The sequence below is a fragment of the Solanum pennellii genome, chromosome 4 (assembly GCF_001406875.1).
Source record: "Solanum pennellii chromosome 4, SPENNV200".
Taxonomy (NCBI): Eukaryota; Viridiplantae; Streptophyta; class Magnoliopsida; order Solanales; family Solanaceae; genus Solanum; species Solanum pennellii.
In genome coordinates this window covers 70,549,496-70,566,740 of record NC_028640.1, presented here as the reverse complement: position 1 = coordinate 70,566,740, position 17,245 = coordinate 70,549,496, and the positions used below count along the sequence as shown (strand labels likewise).

The following is a 17,245-nucleotide window of genomic DNA, read 5'->3' as shown; positions in this document are numbered from 1 at the left end:
TTAATTACTAAATTTAATTAATATATAAATTAAGACCATTATGGTCATTATTATCCAAAGATATTTTGCAGAACAAAATAAATAAAATCAAGAAAACAATTGTTTGTTTTTTACATGCACGACAAAGCACGTGAAGTACCTTACTTTTTTTTTAAAAAAAAAATCACATTTTAAAGATATATATAGACTCAGAAATAATTTGTACTTGTGCTAAAAATCAGCAAGTTTTAATTATATGTATAAAATTATATTAAATATATTATTATTGTACAGAGTCAGCTTATTTCACGGGAGGGATATGAATTTAAGCCGTTTAATTATTTCAAATCTCCAAGTCTGATATATTGAAATTCATATTCTCCTTAATGTTTATATTGAAATTAGTACATAAAAAAGATGTAGGCACTATCAATTGGTTCAACCAATTAAGCAAATAATTTCTTAATTAGATAAATATATATATGTGGAGAAGTACTAATTTTATTTTATTTTTATATCAAACTTATATTTTCAAAGAACACTCTTAATCCTCCTGGCCCAAGTGAATATTGGGTTTTGGACAACCAGGCTGGGCTTAATATAGAGATTTTGGGATGGGCTCTAAACATGGGCGGATCTAAGTAGCGAGAGGGCGTTCACTTGAATTCCTTCGACATAATATTATATGGGAAACTTATATAAATGTACTATAATAAAAAAATATTTATCATTTATAGTAATAATATTTTTTTTTCACTTGATTATTTTTAATTTATTTATAATACAAGTTTAATAAATATTACAAAGAACAATTTATTATTCAAATATAATACAAATTTTAATGATGAATAATACGTTTATCACACATTTTAATACACTTATAATACAATGTGATAATTTTTTACCAAACAAACATGATATATTTCAAAAAATAATTATAATATATTGCATACATAATTCACTTTTAATACATATTACCGATTTAACAAAGCATTGCTATGAATGGTAATAAACAAAAAATATCACTAAAATCAATAATTAATTTTTAAAATGTATAATTTTTCCATGTTACATTGTATATATAAAAGTAATTACTTATTTTGTATGTATATAGATTCTGATTCTCCCAACGCACGATAAAAGACTGATCCAATAATTTAAGGGATTTTAAGATTCCAAGTTTAAATGTTAGGTGCTATGTTTTTATTTTTTCAATTCATTAATGCAAATTCTAAATTCACGGAGGACGACCCAATTTAGGTCATGCTAATCCTTCGATTAAATAAATCATGTCGAAATGATGGACAATATTTGAGTTATTTGAAGTTGAATTTAGAAATTTGGTTTAATTCATTTTTTTTGTGGGTGGGGTGGGTGGGATATAACACCAAAATGCCACCTATATTACTTCAAGTTGAAGTTTAAATTGTTGTCGAAACTTGTGAAATTAATTTCGTCTAACCAAATAAAGTCAAGTCAAGTTGATAAACAAATGGGTAAATTATATGAGTGATACCTTGCCCTAGAGGATAAGTTTGCCGCCAAAGTAATTTGTTTTGGACTCATATCTTCCCTCTTGACTTAATTAGCTAGATTATGCTATTACTTTTCGATTATTTTTATTTGTCCAGTTTAAAATTTTTAAAATGAAATTATCACTTAATATCTAATGTATTTATAATCTCATATTATTAATTATAATCACTTCTGAAGCATTCAGTTTATTATATTTTAAGAGTATAATGTAATAAAATTATCATTCTTATTGCTCCTTAATCAAGTCGATAGTGGATAAGTAAAAATAAATAAAGGAGATATTCAAAAACAATTCTTTTGAGCTAAAACAACAATTAAAATGAAACATATCGAGAATAAGTGTTGAGATAATTTACGCTACTAGTCAAAATAAATAATATCTCATCATATTGAATTGATTTAGTCAAACAATTTAGCGACGTTGAAAAACCACTATTTTGGAACTAGGTATGTAAAATTACGGTGATCTTGAGCATATATAGGGGTAATGCAAAGTGGTAAGTATTGATATAAAAATCATTTTTTTGTGTCCAAGTTTTATTTTTTCAAGACTAAATTATTGATGTGATTGTGAAATTTCTAGGAATGATCATTACTAGGATCATTAATTACATCCAGAATACACTAGATATTAGAAATCACATCAACTACGTGTGTACGTGTATTAATAACTAGTTTATCCAAAATCAATTTATTGAAAATGACATAAAGAGAGTTACTCGATTTGAGTAATAACACGTTTATCCAAAATTAAATTATCGAAAATGACAAAGAGGGAGTTACTCGATTTGAGTAGGAGCGACAAAATCAACTCAGTCCATTCAATTTGATCCAATCCATTTAGGTTCGGTTTGGTAATTGACCTAAACATTTGTTAGTTCAACTCATTTAAAAACTGAGTTGATATGTAACACAAATTGATTTTTGAAAAATTTTGTTAATTGTTTTTGATTTTATATATTATATATAGCTATAATAAATAAAACAAAATTTTTATTAGGTACTAAAAATTTATAACATAACAAATAAAACTATTGAAACTTAATAAAAATTAACAAATTGAGTTATGATCCTTTACTTAACCCGTTTTGAAAACTCAATAAAAATTAACAAATTAATAAAAATTAATAAAAGTTAAACTAGTCATTGGAACTTAATAAAAATTAACGAATTGAGTTATGATTAAAAACAAAATTCCCGAGGGAAGGATTAAAATTTTTTTTTTAAAAAACTTAATAAAAATTAGCGAATTGAGCGTGAAAATTCCGAGGGAAGGATTAAAAAAGAATTGGAGTTTCAGCTGGCTGTTGGGTGTTATAGAAAAAGTTAAAACTAGTCGTTGGGAGTTCAAGAGAGTTGTTAATTCTTTTACTTAACCGCTAATTTGGCCTACACCAACCAACCATCTATTCAAACAAGTATAACCAAAATAGAGGGCCATCTGTTACTCCTACTATTCCTTTGTCGGCTTGAATTTCGTTCTCTTTTAATAGAAAATATTAGTAAAAGTCTACATCAATTCTTCCTAAGATAAAAGTCTAGTTGTTGTCACTTCTCAGATATTTTATTTTAGTAATTTGGATTTGTTCACACTTGATGACGACTTCTGAAATTGTTAGTCATTGCACACAGTTGACTTTTCAAACGTTTATTCTTGACAAGTCTCGTAGAATGTTGAAATGCCTCTCAACTCACCAAGTACTTTCAGTTCATGAGTGGAGAAAATATCAAAAGGGACAAACTAATCTAGAGGGTTATAACCAGGGCACGTTTGTAGCTTGAAGCCTCAGAAACATTGTTTCTGTTTGGAATAAAACAAAAAAAAAAATTTGAACAGAACACATGGCACTGTGATAAAATTGGCCATGAACAAATACTTTTTTGACCACATAAATTCATATTAATATACTTGGGTAGAAACAGCCCCTACAAGGCCATCAGGCTACGCAGACATCAGCGCTGCTCTTTCACAATCGCATTAGTATACACAAACTATGTACCAAATAAGCAGATGCCTGTATGCCTTTCACTACAAAACATAATCAAGGTAGTGGTGGTAATGTTTACGGTTGAACTCCAGTAAGCTACCATAGGTTCGGTCAGCCACTCCAATAAAGAGAGCTTCAGTATCAGGACTGAAGGATATTCCAGCAATCTCACCAAACAAATCAATCTCTTGACAGGTACCATAATCGGATTGTGTATCGAATATGTGGACAAAATCAGCTGGCTCCGCCATGGCCATGAAGCGCCCATCTGATGTGAACTTGATTGCACGGATGGCTCCCATCCTTCCTTTGAGCACTGCTATGGACTTCGACGTGTTCCTTATATCCCACAATCTGCAAGTCGTGTCTTGGTTACCAGTTGCCAAAAGTCTTCCGTCCGGGTGCCAAGCTGATGAAAATGAATAATCTAGGTGACCTTTTAGGTTGCTGACAACCTGAAGCATCAGTCGAGCTCAACACATGAGCAACTAATCATCAAAAAGTTAACACCCTTCGGTTAATAAAAGGTATATGGACGAGACCAACCTTTCCACTTTGAGTATCAGCAAGTAGACATTCTGGACTATCACCAAGGATAGCAAGCAATTTATCATCGGGGCTTACAGAGGTGTTCTGCAATGAAACAGAAAACAGTGAGCAGAGAGCCAATGAGCATTACCAAAAATCATGGAACCGCAGAGTAGAAATCACATCCACTACTCACGTTAACAGACCAAGGAAATGCATAATGATTGGTGCAAACGAAGCTTTTTGCATCAAAAATCCTGACTTGCTGATCATTATTACCAGTGATCACCCTCATTGAGCCACTGGAAAGAACCATATAAGCGCACTGGTACACAACAGTTCACATTGAATTCAAGATAAGCTACAGAGGCACAAATTTCAGGGACTTACGTCGGACTATAACTAATATCCACAGCATTAGTGATCGCATTCTCTCCATTACTTATTTTTGTAGTGAATGCAACTCCAGGTTGGTTTAAATACTGAACGATTAAAAACTTATCAGTATGCATTACTTAAGAAAAAGTACAAATCTGCTCAGAATATACATTACCTTACAGATAAGCTCCCCTTGGAAACCCCCAGCAGCCATCAAACCATCTCTAACAGCTATAGTGCTGATCTGCACTCTGGGAAGTGTTTGAGACGCTGATCCAGGGTATTTCTGCACAAACCAGAGAGTTAATTCTTGATAGTCAAAAGTCATTTAAGCATATTTAAGGGAGACAAAAAGTACTGCTAACCATAGTGGGTGTCAATGGCCTAGCAACATTAAGCACTTCTTCCCCCTTTCCAAGAAGTGAGGACCAGTGCATCACAGAGTAGTTTTGCATGAGATACACATCATGTTTTGATGTCGACCACAAGAGATTCCTCAACTGAAACAAAAATATAGAACGGGTTGTTACACTCATCACTAGACAGCATACCAGTTCCCTATGAAGCAAACAACGTCACACGATATCAAATAAAGCAAAAACAGAACTTAAGAATGCTGAATTTGCAGAAAAAGCTCATATTTTTTTTTTCAAAAATGATAGACATGCAGTCTCATAAACTTCAGGTTTCAGATAGTTCTCGTTCCCCGTCTCAACCATATTACAAGCTGAGCGAACACTAAATTGGGAATAAATAACCTACACAGTGTATTGCAGAATGGACCACAAAAATCAACCGCCCCCCTCTCCTTCTGCAAGGTCGGGCAATGCCTAATACAAAGTCAAGTCGTAGGTCAATATGTCGCTAGTCCTAAATATTAGTGGTCAATGATGCATAGGTAACAGCTGCTAGCTTTCTACAAGTCCACAACTTAACAATCTACCACTAATAGTTACACATCATCATCTGCAATAGAGCAGGTGTCCTGGAAAGCAAATTGGGCAGCTAAAAAACAGTTCACTTTCCTACACTATTATACAGATCGAAGCAGAAAAGGAACCTGCGAAGAGAAGTCAGAAATGTCAACCGCAATGATGACAGGAGGAAAAATGACGCAAAAAAAAATGAGAACGCCACAGAGACTCTAAAGGGATGCCTCACCAAAATCTAGAACACAGAAGCTTAAACAGAGGAATGGGAGAGCAAACAACACTATACCACCTTGGAAATTGTACATAATCAATACAAGGCAGCAAAACCCAAACAATGAACAGTACATATTTCAAAAGACGTCAACGGGATTCAATAGCGTAATAGATGGATCACAAATACAAGTGCTTGGTTCTTCGATATTCTATTCCAAAGAGTGGAATGGACCAAGGAATATAGGGAAGAGAGGATAACTCTTGGGAGCAGTAGATAAGTAATTGAGCACCCAAGTTCCCAACGCGCTTGATTAAGGGCACAAAACCACATAGCAAAGAGAGAAAGTCAGCAATTATATTCCTAAGTTTGGAAGTGTGATTGATCAAGGACAGAAGAACACACAATAAAGTCGCCGAAAATTTCAAAATGAAGTCACGAACTCTCAAATGAATGACAAACGTAATCCAACCCAACTCTCTTACTCGTATTATGCAAAAGCTCAATGGCAAATCTTCTCTTTCTAATGGAGACCGTATCAGATGACAACTACCAGAGAAGATGTACCAAATAAGTCATATAATTATCAAAATTGTGAAGTAACTGTGACACAGCAATCAGAATTCACAACCCACAAGTGGAAGTACTTAGAGAGCCTAGTGCAGAATCCATCTCTAATAAACAGAGAGAAAAAAAGTGCAACCATCTCCAACAGAAGAGATAACCATAAACAAGATAACGACTACAACCATCTTCAACAAAAGAGATAAACATAAACAAGATAATGACTACAACCATCCTCAACGGAAGAGATAACCATATACGAGATGATGACTACAACCATCTTCAACGGAAGAGATAACCATAAACAAGATAATGACTACAACCATCTTCAACAGAAGAGATGACCATCCAACTATTCAAATAATGAAGCAACACACAAACATTTTAATACATACTTGCTGCCATTAACAAGTTAGCTCAAACTTAACAGAAGAAATACCATAAAGGCCTCTTAAATTCACAGATTATTCCCTATCATACCATATGGAAAATGCTTGCGCCAGCTGCTCACATAATAACTGCAACCTGCTTGTAAGGCTGAAAGGTAGATAAAATAACAATGCACATACAATATGTGGTTATTTATTTGAAAGAAAGCAATTCAAACAAACATCATTTACAACAAGAATTAAAACACATTAAAACACAACCACTTCACATAATGACTAGCAAAAAAATGCTCATCAACTCAATATCTTCTAGAGCAACAGCGGAGAAAGGTTTGCAATGATCAATGGGCCTTGAATAGAAAGGGATGAACCATGCAGAAGAGGCAACAGAACTAGTTAACGACCAACTGAAAATGGAGGACCACGGCAGATGAATAGAAATAAAATCAAGATTATTCTCTAGAGGGACACACAAAAGGGAATTGGAAGTTCGGATATTTCAACCATCAGCCTCCACTGTTCTGTTTGACACTGCAAAAGTAGATCTGTCACACAAGTAGTAGAATGGAAAACAACAAACAACTTTGACTCAGAAGTCAGAACTATATTCTATGTCAGCAACAAACTACAAACTACAAATCCAGCATAAGCCAGGTTCTGTCCTCACTCCTAAGCTTCCATATCAAAACCCAGTCCTCAAAATACATTCAGCTGATTCATGATGAAATATTCAAGAGTGAAGTTCCAAAACAAGGATCTTCCACAATTACAAAGTTCCATAAGACACTTCTCTAAATATTTGTTATCTGCACAAAAAAGGATATTGTGAACACTGCTCTCGGATCAATACATCAATCGAGGCACAGACTAAACTGCTTACTGAAAAAATGAGTTAAAAAGTAATTGCAGAATATAAGAAAGAAACAGTTTCGATGTAAATCTTGTTTGCTTCGTCATGTAGCCAGAATAGCATTACTAGAAGCAACAGAAGAAACTGGCAAAAGTCAAATTCGGCAATATCTTTTGGATTTCTGAACAGAAGAAGAAAAAGAAATTAGCTGAATCAAGAAATAGTAACACTAAATTTACATCAGATGCAAATTCACCAGCTTGGAGGCCATAAGAGGCATCAACTCAAACATACTGGATCTGGTGACATTATTATTCCAGAAAGCTGTCCACAAATGAGTTAGACACACATATAGTTGATCTCTAAGTTATTCCATATCAAGCATCAAACTCACTGAATTCTTCGATGAGGATACAGACTCCATACCTCTGGAATTAATGAAAGGGTGACCAACAGCCTAACAGTTTAAATCAAAATATCCAGAACATTAGGAGCAGAGCACCTGCAGAAGTATAGTTATTGCATGGAGAGGAGAAAAAGGCGACGGGGATCATCGACCAAAAGCTCACACAATGATTAGACTGTAAATAACCAAATCCTATTATACATTACCAGTTTCAAAAAAAATATCCTTTTGTTTAACTAACTCATAATGATGCAAAATAACAGACAACTAAAAAACCCAGTTAAAAATGAATGAGGAAAAATAACATGAAAGGCAAGAATGAGAAAGGCAGCCATGGGAGTCGTTTGCCAGGTTTAATTGAATTATGCAAAATGAGACAACAGAGACTAAATCAATCATAAAGAACTACAGGGAGGCAGACCAGTCCACGATTTCTTGATCAAAGGTTAACATAAATCCAAACAAGAAAAGGCTAAAAAATCTATATTACCTGAAAGTGCACAATAGTTGATTTGACAAGCCTTGTATTGAACTGGAAGTCGTAGAAGCTGTGTCCTTTTCCTACTTCCTTGCACTCCTTAATGGTGAGGAAATACACTTTTAGAGTTGAGCCTAGCCAAATATACGAGAACACTCCAATATATGGGAATGGAAAAGAGTGGGAAGAAAAACCTTTTCAAGATCTTCACGAGAGCGAGACAGGCACTCGTAGTTCTTATACTGCTTCAACCTCGTCTCGCGGTACTTGTCTCTGGTAAAATTAAGCCTTTCCCAAGGTATTCCCTGTATATCCTTGCCATTTCTAGCTTCTATAGCTGATGTATCCAGCTTTGACTTTCTCTGTAGAACCGAATAGCAGTAAGTCAATATTGTTAAACTAAGGATGAAGATAACACCAGTAACATGTCAAAAAAATTAAATTTTGCCCAGTACCACTTCAAAATCGTCCTCAAAATCAGAGTCTGCAGAGATATCAGGGTCAGTACTTCGCGGCGATTCACCCCCAAAAGTGCTGTCATCAAAATCAGTAGTGTCATAGTACTCATCCACCATATACTCCAACTCCTGATTTTGAGAGAGAGCCATTATCCTAAATCAACAAAACAAATCTTAATAAGCACCCGAACAGATATTATGAATAAGAATTCATGAACTAATTTGACAAGTCTTCACTTGCCAGGAGATTAAACAAAAAGATTAACAAAAAATTGTATTACTAAACCATTTATATGAAATATTTATTAAAAACAAATCTACTAAGGAGAACATTTAAAATTTTTAATTACAAGGTGAATTTCGCAAAACAATAGAAAACTGTCAGATTTTAGTGGAGACAAAAGCTTAACAACATCAAAACTACAGAAGATAGCGAGAATTTAGTCGAGAAAAAAGCTTATCAACATCAGAACAATAGAAAGTAGCCAGGATTTAGTGGAATAAAAAGCTTAATAACATCAAAACTATAGAAAATCACCAGAATTCAGTGGAATAAACAGCTTAACAACATAAAAACTACAGAAAATAGACAGAATACAGTGGAATAAAAAGCTTAACAACATCAAAATATACAAAGTAGCCAGAATTCAGTGGAATAAAAAGCTTAATAACATCAAAAACTCTAGAAAATAGCCAAAATATTGCGGAATAAAAAGCTTAACAACATCAAAACTAAGTATATGAAAAGGTCATCGCAGAATAAACTCAGCATGCATTTTCACAGGTATTAGCATAGAAAAAAGGGCAATAAAACTGAAATTTCATCAATTTCTCATACAAAACCGAAACTTAAACAACATAAATAGAAAAAGAGAAAGTGTAAAGCGTCGTTTTACAGTACATTCTAGAAGGAAACAGTTGACGGAAAAGGAGGTTTGAGAACCGAACCTTGAAAGTATCGGAAGTTGAGAGATTTTCACGAGAAACAAAAGGAAAAAGTAACCACCTCACCGCCGGAAAAAAACTCCGGAGTTCTTCAGATAATCGGTATTATTAAACTATGAAAATTAGTGAGAAACTGTGTATAGCTTTGTTTGCAATTTGGAGAGAGCTAAAGCTTCTACTTATAATAATAATAACAAAGTTTACCCACTGGTGGACCCGTAAGAGGAAACACATGAGAGAAAGAAATCCGCGGGCTATGGTTTACCGTCTGAACCGTAACGGTTTCTTTCTTCCCTTTTCGGCTTTAATCTTTATCTACTTCGGTTTATTGATTTTTGATATAAATGTATTAATGTTATAAATCCATTGAATAGTGGATGACCATTTGGTTTATTCATGAACTACTAAATTCATGTATGTGTATTCCCTAGATGATATGAACCCCCCTTTTGGATAACAATGTAGATAACTATGTATCTACTAGTTAAATGACTTTTGGGAGTGATATCTCAACACTATAAATAGAGATATCACTCACCATTTGATATATACTTGAATAAGAAAATTATCTCCTCTATCTTATACTTCTTGTCTTTTTCTTCTTATATTCTGAGCTTTCTTTACAACACGTTATCAGCACGAAGTTGCTACTTGCAAAGGTATTATATAAATATTTTTATTTGATTCACATATTCTCTCATAATTTCATTATGTCGAATTTATCCAAACTTGAGTTTGTGGCATTAGATATTTCTGGAAAGAATTATCTTTCATGGGTACTCGATGCTGAGATTCACTTGGCTGCTAAAGGTCTTGATGCCACTATTACTCAGGGAAATGAAGCATCGAGTCAAGATAAGGCGAAGGCTATGATTTTCCTTCGTCATCATCTTGATGAGGGCCTGAAGATTGAATATCTGACGGTAAAAGATCCACTTGAGTTGTGGACTGATTTAAAGGGGAGATATGACCACCTAAAGGCAACAGTGTTGCCAAGAGCTCGTTATGAGTGGATGCATTTACGGTTTCAAGATTTTAAGACCGTAATTGAATACAACTCTGCTGTATTCAGGATAACCTCCCAGTTAAAATTATGTGGGGAGACTATAAAAGATGAGGACATGTTGGAAAAGACACTTACTACTTTCCATGCCTCAAATGTGATATTGCAGCAGCAATATCGTGAAAAGGGTTTTCAGAAATATTCTGAACTAATCTCATGTCTTTTGGTGGCTGAGCAACATAATGCTCTTTTAATGAAAAATCATGAAGCTCGTCCCACTGGAGCTGCTCCATTACCGGAGGCAAATGTGGTGGAAGCACGTGATCAATCTGAAGTAAAAAGAGATGATCATCGGGGCTATAATAATGCACGGGGACGTGGCAAAGATAAAAGACGATACACTAATCGTCAAGGTGGTGGTCATAATAAAAGGGAGAACAACATGAGTTCTCAAAATAACCCCTCAAAAAGTAATTGTCGTCGTTGTGGCATGAAAGGCCATTGGAAGAATGAATGTCGCACACATGAGCATTTTGTAAGGCTCTATCAAAATTCCTTTAAAAAGAAAGGAAATAAAAGTGGTGCTTCCTCTTCCAATGCTCGAGCTGAGTCACATATGACTCTTAAAGATGATGATAAGCCGGGAACATCTCAGAAATATGATAAGGATATTGAAGCAAATTTGGCTTTAAAGGATGATGTTTTTGATGGCCTTGGTGACATTACTCATATGGAAGTTGATGACTTCTTTGGAGATCGAAACTGATGTTTGATCTTTTAGCTGGGGAATGAAGTCTGTTAATATTTTACTTATGTATTTTTAATTATTATGTTATTCATGTTGAAGTATTTAAATTTCCGTTGTTAATTTTGTTTCTTCCTTCTTTTAATGTATTTTATTTTAATGAAAATTAATAGAAATCCCCAGTTGTCAGTTGGATTCAAGATGAGTAATGGAGATGTATGCCTTCTTGATAGTGCTACAACACATACAATATTAAAAGAAAAGAAATACTTTTCTAATTTGGTTATGAAAATGGCATATGTCAACACAATATCAGGTAGTACAAAATTAATTGAGGGCTCTGGAAGAGCGACCTTATTACTACCTGGAGGGACAATATTAAGCATTGATAATGCATTATATTGTAGTAAGTCTCAAAGAAACTTATTAAGTTTCAAAGTTATTCGCCAAAATGGCTATCATGTTGAGACGGCTAATGAAGGAAAGGTTGAATACCTTTACATTACTACAATTAATGTAGAGAAGAAAATTGTGCATGAAAAATTACCTGCATTTTCTTCTGGGTTGTACTATACAAGTATAAGTACAGTTGAATCACATGCCGTAGTAAACAAAAGGTTTACTAATTTTAATGATTTTATCATTTGGCATGACCGGTTGGGCCATCCCGGATTTAATATGATGCGCAAAATCATTGAGAATTCACATGGGCACACCTTAAAGAGCCCAAATATCCTTCAATCAAAGGAATTCTCTTGTGCTGCTTGTTCTCAAGGAAAGTTGATCATTAAACCATCAACAGTTAAGGTTGGAATTGAATCCCCTGCGTTTCTGGAACGTATACAGGGTGATATATGTGGACCAATTCAACCTGCATGTGGACCCTTTAAATATTATATGGTCTTGATAGATGCTTCTACAAGATGGTCACATGTGTGTTTATTATCAACTCGCAACATGGCTTTTGCGAGATTGCTGGCTCAAATAATAAGATTGAAAGCACAATTTCCAGACTATACAATAAAGACAATCCGTCTAGATAATGCTGGTGAGTTTACATCTCAGGCATTTAATGACTATTGTATGTCTACTGGTATAACAGTTGAACATCCAGTTGCGCATGTTCACACTCAAAACGGTCTAGCAGAATCATTGATTAAACGTCTGCAATTGATAGCTAGACCATTACTAATGAGAACAAAGTTATCTGTGTCTATGTGGGGGCATGCTATTTTGCATGCAGCAGCACTTGTGCGCATAAGGCCGACCAATTATCATGAATTCTCCCCATTACAATTGACTTTTGGTCAAGAGCCAAACATTTCCCATCTTAGAATTTTTGGATGTGCGGTGTATGTCCCAATTGCTCCACCACAACGCACAAAGATGGGGCCCCAAAGAAGGTTGGGGATATATGTTGGGTATGAATCTCCTTCAATCATAAAATATTTGGAGCCTATGACTGGAGATTTATTTAAGGCAAGATTTGCTGATTGTCATTTTGATGAATCAGTATACCCAACATTAGGGGGAGAACATAAGTCGTTGGGAAAAGAGATAGATTGGAATTCATCAACTCTATCTCATCTGGATCCTCGAACAAACCAATGTGAGCAAGAAGTTCAAAGAATAATTTATTTGCAGAACATTGCAAATCAGCTACCAGATGCATTTACTAATCTTCCAAGGATTACTAAATCGCATATTCCAGCTGTTAATGCTCCAGTTCGAGTTGATATCCCGACGGAACAAATTGTTAAGGCAAATGAGTCTAGACCACATTTAAAGCGTGGTAGACCAATTGGTTCCAAGGATAAAAATCCTCGAAAGAGAAAAGGAATAAATGATCAAGATAATCATGGGTTGAAAGAAATTTCTCAAGATGAGACCCAAGTGATAACACATGATGATGAGGAGGTTCGAACTTCTGAAAATAATGAAATTTCAATGAATTATGTCTCGACGAGAAAGTTGTGGAACCGAAATAATGTTGTGATTGACAACATATTTGCCTATAATGTTGCTATTGAAATAATGCAACAAGATGAAGATTTTGAGCCAAAATCTGTTCACGAATGTAGACAGAGAAATGATTGGCCAAAATGGAAGGATGCAATTCAAGCTGAATTGGCTTCACTAGAAAAACGTGAAGTTTTTGGACCGATAATCCGAACACCTGAAGGTATCAAGCCAGTGGGGTACAAATGGGTTTTTGTACGAAAAAGAAATGAGAAAGGTGAAGTCATGAGATATAAGGCCCGACTCGTTGCTCAAGGTTTTTCTCAAAGACCTGGCATTGATTATATGGAGACATATTCTCCAGTGGTAGATGCAATCACCTTCAGATATCTCATAAATCTGGCAGTTCATGAAAAACTTGAAATGCGTCTAATGGACGTTGTCACAGCCTATCTATATGGCTCATTGGACCACAACATTTTCATGAAAATTCCTGAAGCATTCAAAGTGCCTGAAGCATACAAAGATTCAAGAGAAACTTGTTCAATAAAGCTTCAGAAATCTCTGTATGGATTGAAACAATCAGGAAGGATGTGGTACAATCGTCTGAGTGAATATTTGTTAAAGAAAGGGTACAAAAATGACCCGATTTGTCCCTGCATTTTCATTAAACGGTCGGGGTCTGAATTTGTAATAATAGCTGTGTATGTTGATGATTTGAACATCATTGGAACTCGTAAAGAGCTTTTAGAAGCTGTTGAGTGTCTGAAAAAAGAATTTGAAATGAAAGATCTCGGCAAGACAAAATTTTGTCTTGGTCTACAGATTGAGAATTTGTCAAATGGAATACTTGTTCATCAATCAACGTACACAGAAAAGATACTAAAGCGTTTTTACATGGATAACTCACATCCATTGAGTACTCCAATGGTGGTAAGATCGCTTGACATCAATACAGATCCATTTCGACCTCAAGAGAATGATGAAGAGCTTCTTGGTGATGAAACTCCTTATCTTAGTGCGATCGGGGCACTAATGTACCTTGCTAACAATACTCGACCAGATATCTGTTTTGCAGTAAGTCTACTGGCAAGATTCAGTTCCTCCCCAACAAAAAGACATTGGAATGGTGTTAAACACATACTTCGATATCTTCGAGGGACCATGGACATGGGTTTATTCTATTCCAATGAATCCAAATCAGAACTGATTGGTTACGCAGATGCAGGGTATTTATCAGATCCGCATAAAGCTCGATCACAAACAGGCTATTTGTTTACATGTGGAGACACGGCAATATCTTGGCGATCAATGAAGCAAACATTGGTAGCCACTTCTTCAAATCATGCAGAAATAATAGCCATCCATGAAGCAAGTCGAGAGTGCGTCTGGTTGAGATCAATGACCCATCATATTCAGGAAATGTGTGGTTTTTCTTTGAAAAAGAATATACCAACCACAATGTACGAAGATAATGCTGCATGTATAGCTCAATTGAAAGGAGGATACATCAAAGGAGACCGGACAAAGCATATCTCACCAAAGTTCTTTTTCACGCATGATCTTCAACAAAATGGTGAGATAGAAGTTCAACAAATTCGTTCAAGTAATAATCTTGCTGATTTATTCACTAAGGCATTACCAACATCAACGTTTGAGAAGTTGAGATACAAGATTGGAATGCGCCGTCTCCGAGATATCAAGTAAAGTTTTCATTAGGGGGAGCGAAATACGCGTTGTACTCTTTTCCTTAACTATGGTTTTGTCCCAAGTTGGGTTTTCCTGGTAAGGTTTTTAACGAGGCAACATTCAAAGCGTATTATGAGATATGTGTACTCTTTTTCCTTCACTAGGCTTTTTCCCACTGAGTTTTTCCTAGTAAGGTTTTAACGAGGCACATAATCTATGGACATCCAAGGGGGAGTGTTATAAATCCATTGAATAGTGGATGACCATTTGGTTTATTCATGAACTACTAAATTCATGTATGTGTATTCCCTAGATGATATGAACCCCCCTTTTGGATAACAATGTAGATAACTATGTATCTACTAGTTAAATGACTTTTGAGAGTGATATCTCAACACTATAAATAGAGATATCACTCACCATTTGATATATACTTGAATAAGAAAATTATCTCCTCTATCTTATACTTCTTCTCTTTTTCTTCTTATATTCTGAGCTTTCTTTACAATAAAAATTAAATTATTAAGAAAAAACATAAAAATGATATCTGAATAAGTGCGTGATTTTCATCTCTTTTAATTAATTAATTTGTACAAATACAAATATATTGAACAAAAATAATTTTTTAAATATAATTAAAATAAAATATAAATATCTCACAGATTTAACTAAATACAATTTATATATAATATATTTAAATAAATTTCTTCTTTTAGCACGCTAGAAAAAACAAAGAGAGGGAAAGGAGGGAGAGAGAGGAAGGGTACTCGAAGGTGGAGGAGTGGGTGTGGGGAGGAGGATTTGCTATAAAATAGCATATTGTCTTTTTAAAAATGATATTTTAAATTACAATTATTTTTTATAAATAAGTTGTTAATTCTAACTAATTTCAAATTTTTTTATATATAAATTATCTTCTTTTTTTTTCGTATTACATTTTTTAAAAGTTAATTAATTAATTTTTAAAATTAAAATTAAATTATATTAATTTGACATTTTAACATAAAAAAGCTATACAAAAAATACTATATATTATAATAATTTTCATATCAATATGATAAATAAATATATCTAATGTTAGTAAAAATTATATTATTTAACTCTCAAAAAGAAATTATAATAATTAAAAAAGAACCGTAGTACCACTTATCTAAGATGTCAAACGATTTTGTATTTGGCATTGAACCGTGTTTATTTTTAATTTAATAGTACTAGATAAAATAATTTTATTATTTTTTATTGAGGATTTTTTCTGTATATTATCACTCAAAAGTAGTTTAATTATGCATCAAAGTTATAGTTTGTTAATAACAATTTATAGCCATATGTTATAAAGAGAGAGTGACGATTAATATAGGAAGAGGAAGGAGAGAGGCGAGAGAGAGATGAAAAAGAGTGAAGATAGGTGATTTGTATGTGTATATCAGTTAGATTGTATATATGTATATGTATCAATATATGTATTTTGTATATCAAAATATAATTTAAATTTGTATACAATTGAATCGAGTTAAAATATTTGTATTTGTATATCCAATCTTTCTCCCGCTTTATACAAATACAAATTATGTAAATACATATATAATTTGTGTTTGTATAATCTGAGAGAGAAAGACAAAAGAGACTTGGACAGTGAAGATTTGTATTTTTATAATTATAAGATAGAACGGAGAGATATGTATTTGTATTTGTATATCCTGTTTTTCTAGCTTTATGCAAATACAAATGCAAACACAAATTATATATTTGTGTGTTGTATAAAACGAGAGAGAAAAGCAATAGAGGAATAGACAAAAAAATATTTGTATTTGTATATTATAAGTGCAAAGGACAGAGAGATATGTATTTGTATCGTATATCTCATTTCTCTCGCTTTATATAAATACAAATTATACATTTACGTTCGTATAAAATGAGAGATAGATTGATAAAAGAGAAGTAAGAGAGATTGGGGCAAGGAGATGAGAGATGTGACAGAAAGAAAGGAAGATGGAAAACGTAATTATAGCTAGCAATAAGTTTCAAATTGTAATTAATATAAACTGTAGCTATATAAGGAGATGAGAGATGTGACAGAAAGAAAGGAAAATGGAAACGTAATTATAGCTAGCAATAAGTTTCAAATTGTAATTAATATAAATTGTAGCTATATAATTAATTAACTATTATATATTTGCTTAATCATATTTTTCTCTTTATTTTTTGAC

General features: G+C 33.7%; 2 protein-coding genes across 6 annotated transcripts; one reads left to right on the top strand and one right to left on the bottom strand.

Annotated features, from left to right (window-relative positions):
- Positions 1-3,289: 3,289 nt before the first annotated feature.
- LOC107015520 (uncharacterized WD repeat-containing protein C2A9.03-like) lies at positions 3,290-9,811 on the bottom strand. Of its 5 annotated transcripts, none has more exons than XM_015215831.2 (10): positions 9,646-9,811; positions 8,695-8,851; positions 8,434-8,601; positions 8,252-8,338; positions 4,775-4,909; positions 4,585-4,695; positions 4,422-4,513; positions 4,228-4,333; positions 4,050-4,136; positions 3,290-3,958 (listed from the first exon to the last, which is right to left on the bottom strand). In XM_015215831.2, the coding sequence occupies exons 2-10, from the start codon at positions 8,845-8,847 to the stop codon at positions 3,545-3,547; spliced, it is 1,353 nt and encodes a 450-aa protein (XP_015071317.1). In that variant the 5' UTR covers positions 8,848-8,851; positions 9,646-9,811; the 3' UTR covers positions 3,290-3,544. The 5 variants fall into 5 exon arrangements, with proteins under 5 accessions (XP_015071317.1, XP_027772299.1, XP_027772301.1 ...); XM_027916498.1 differs by lacking the exons at positions 8,695-8,851; positions 9,646-9,811 and adding exons at positions 6,597-7,679; positions 7,782-7,857 and having other exon boundaries at positions 8,434-8,460; XM_027916500.1 differs by lacking the exons at positions 8,695-8,851; positions 9,646-9,811 and adding exons at positions 6,597-6,653; positions 7,782-7,857 and having other exon boundaries at positions 8,434-8,460.
- A 541-nt stretch (positions 9,812-10,352) lies between these two features.
- LOC107017014 lies at positions 10,353-11,411 on the top strand. The gene has a single exon (XM_015217303.1). The coding sequence runs from the start codon at positions 10,353-10,355 to the stop codon at positions 11,409-11,411; it is 1,059 nt and encodes a 352-aa protein (XP_015072789.1).
- Positions 11,412-17,245: the final 5,834 nt, after the last annotated feature.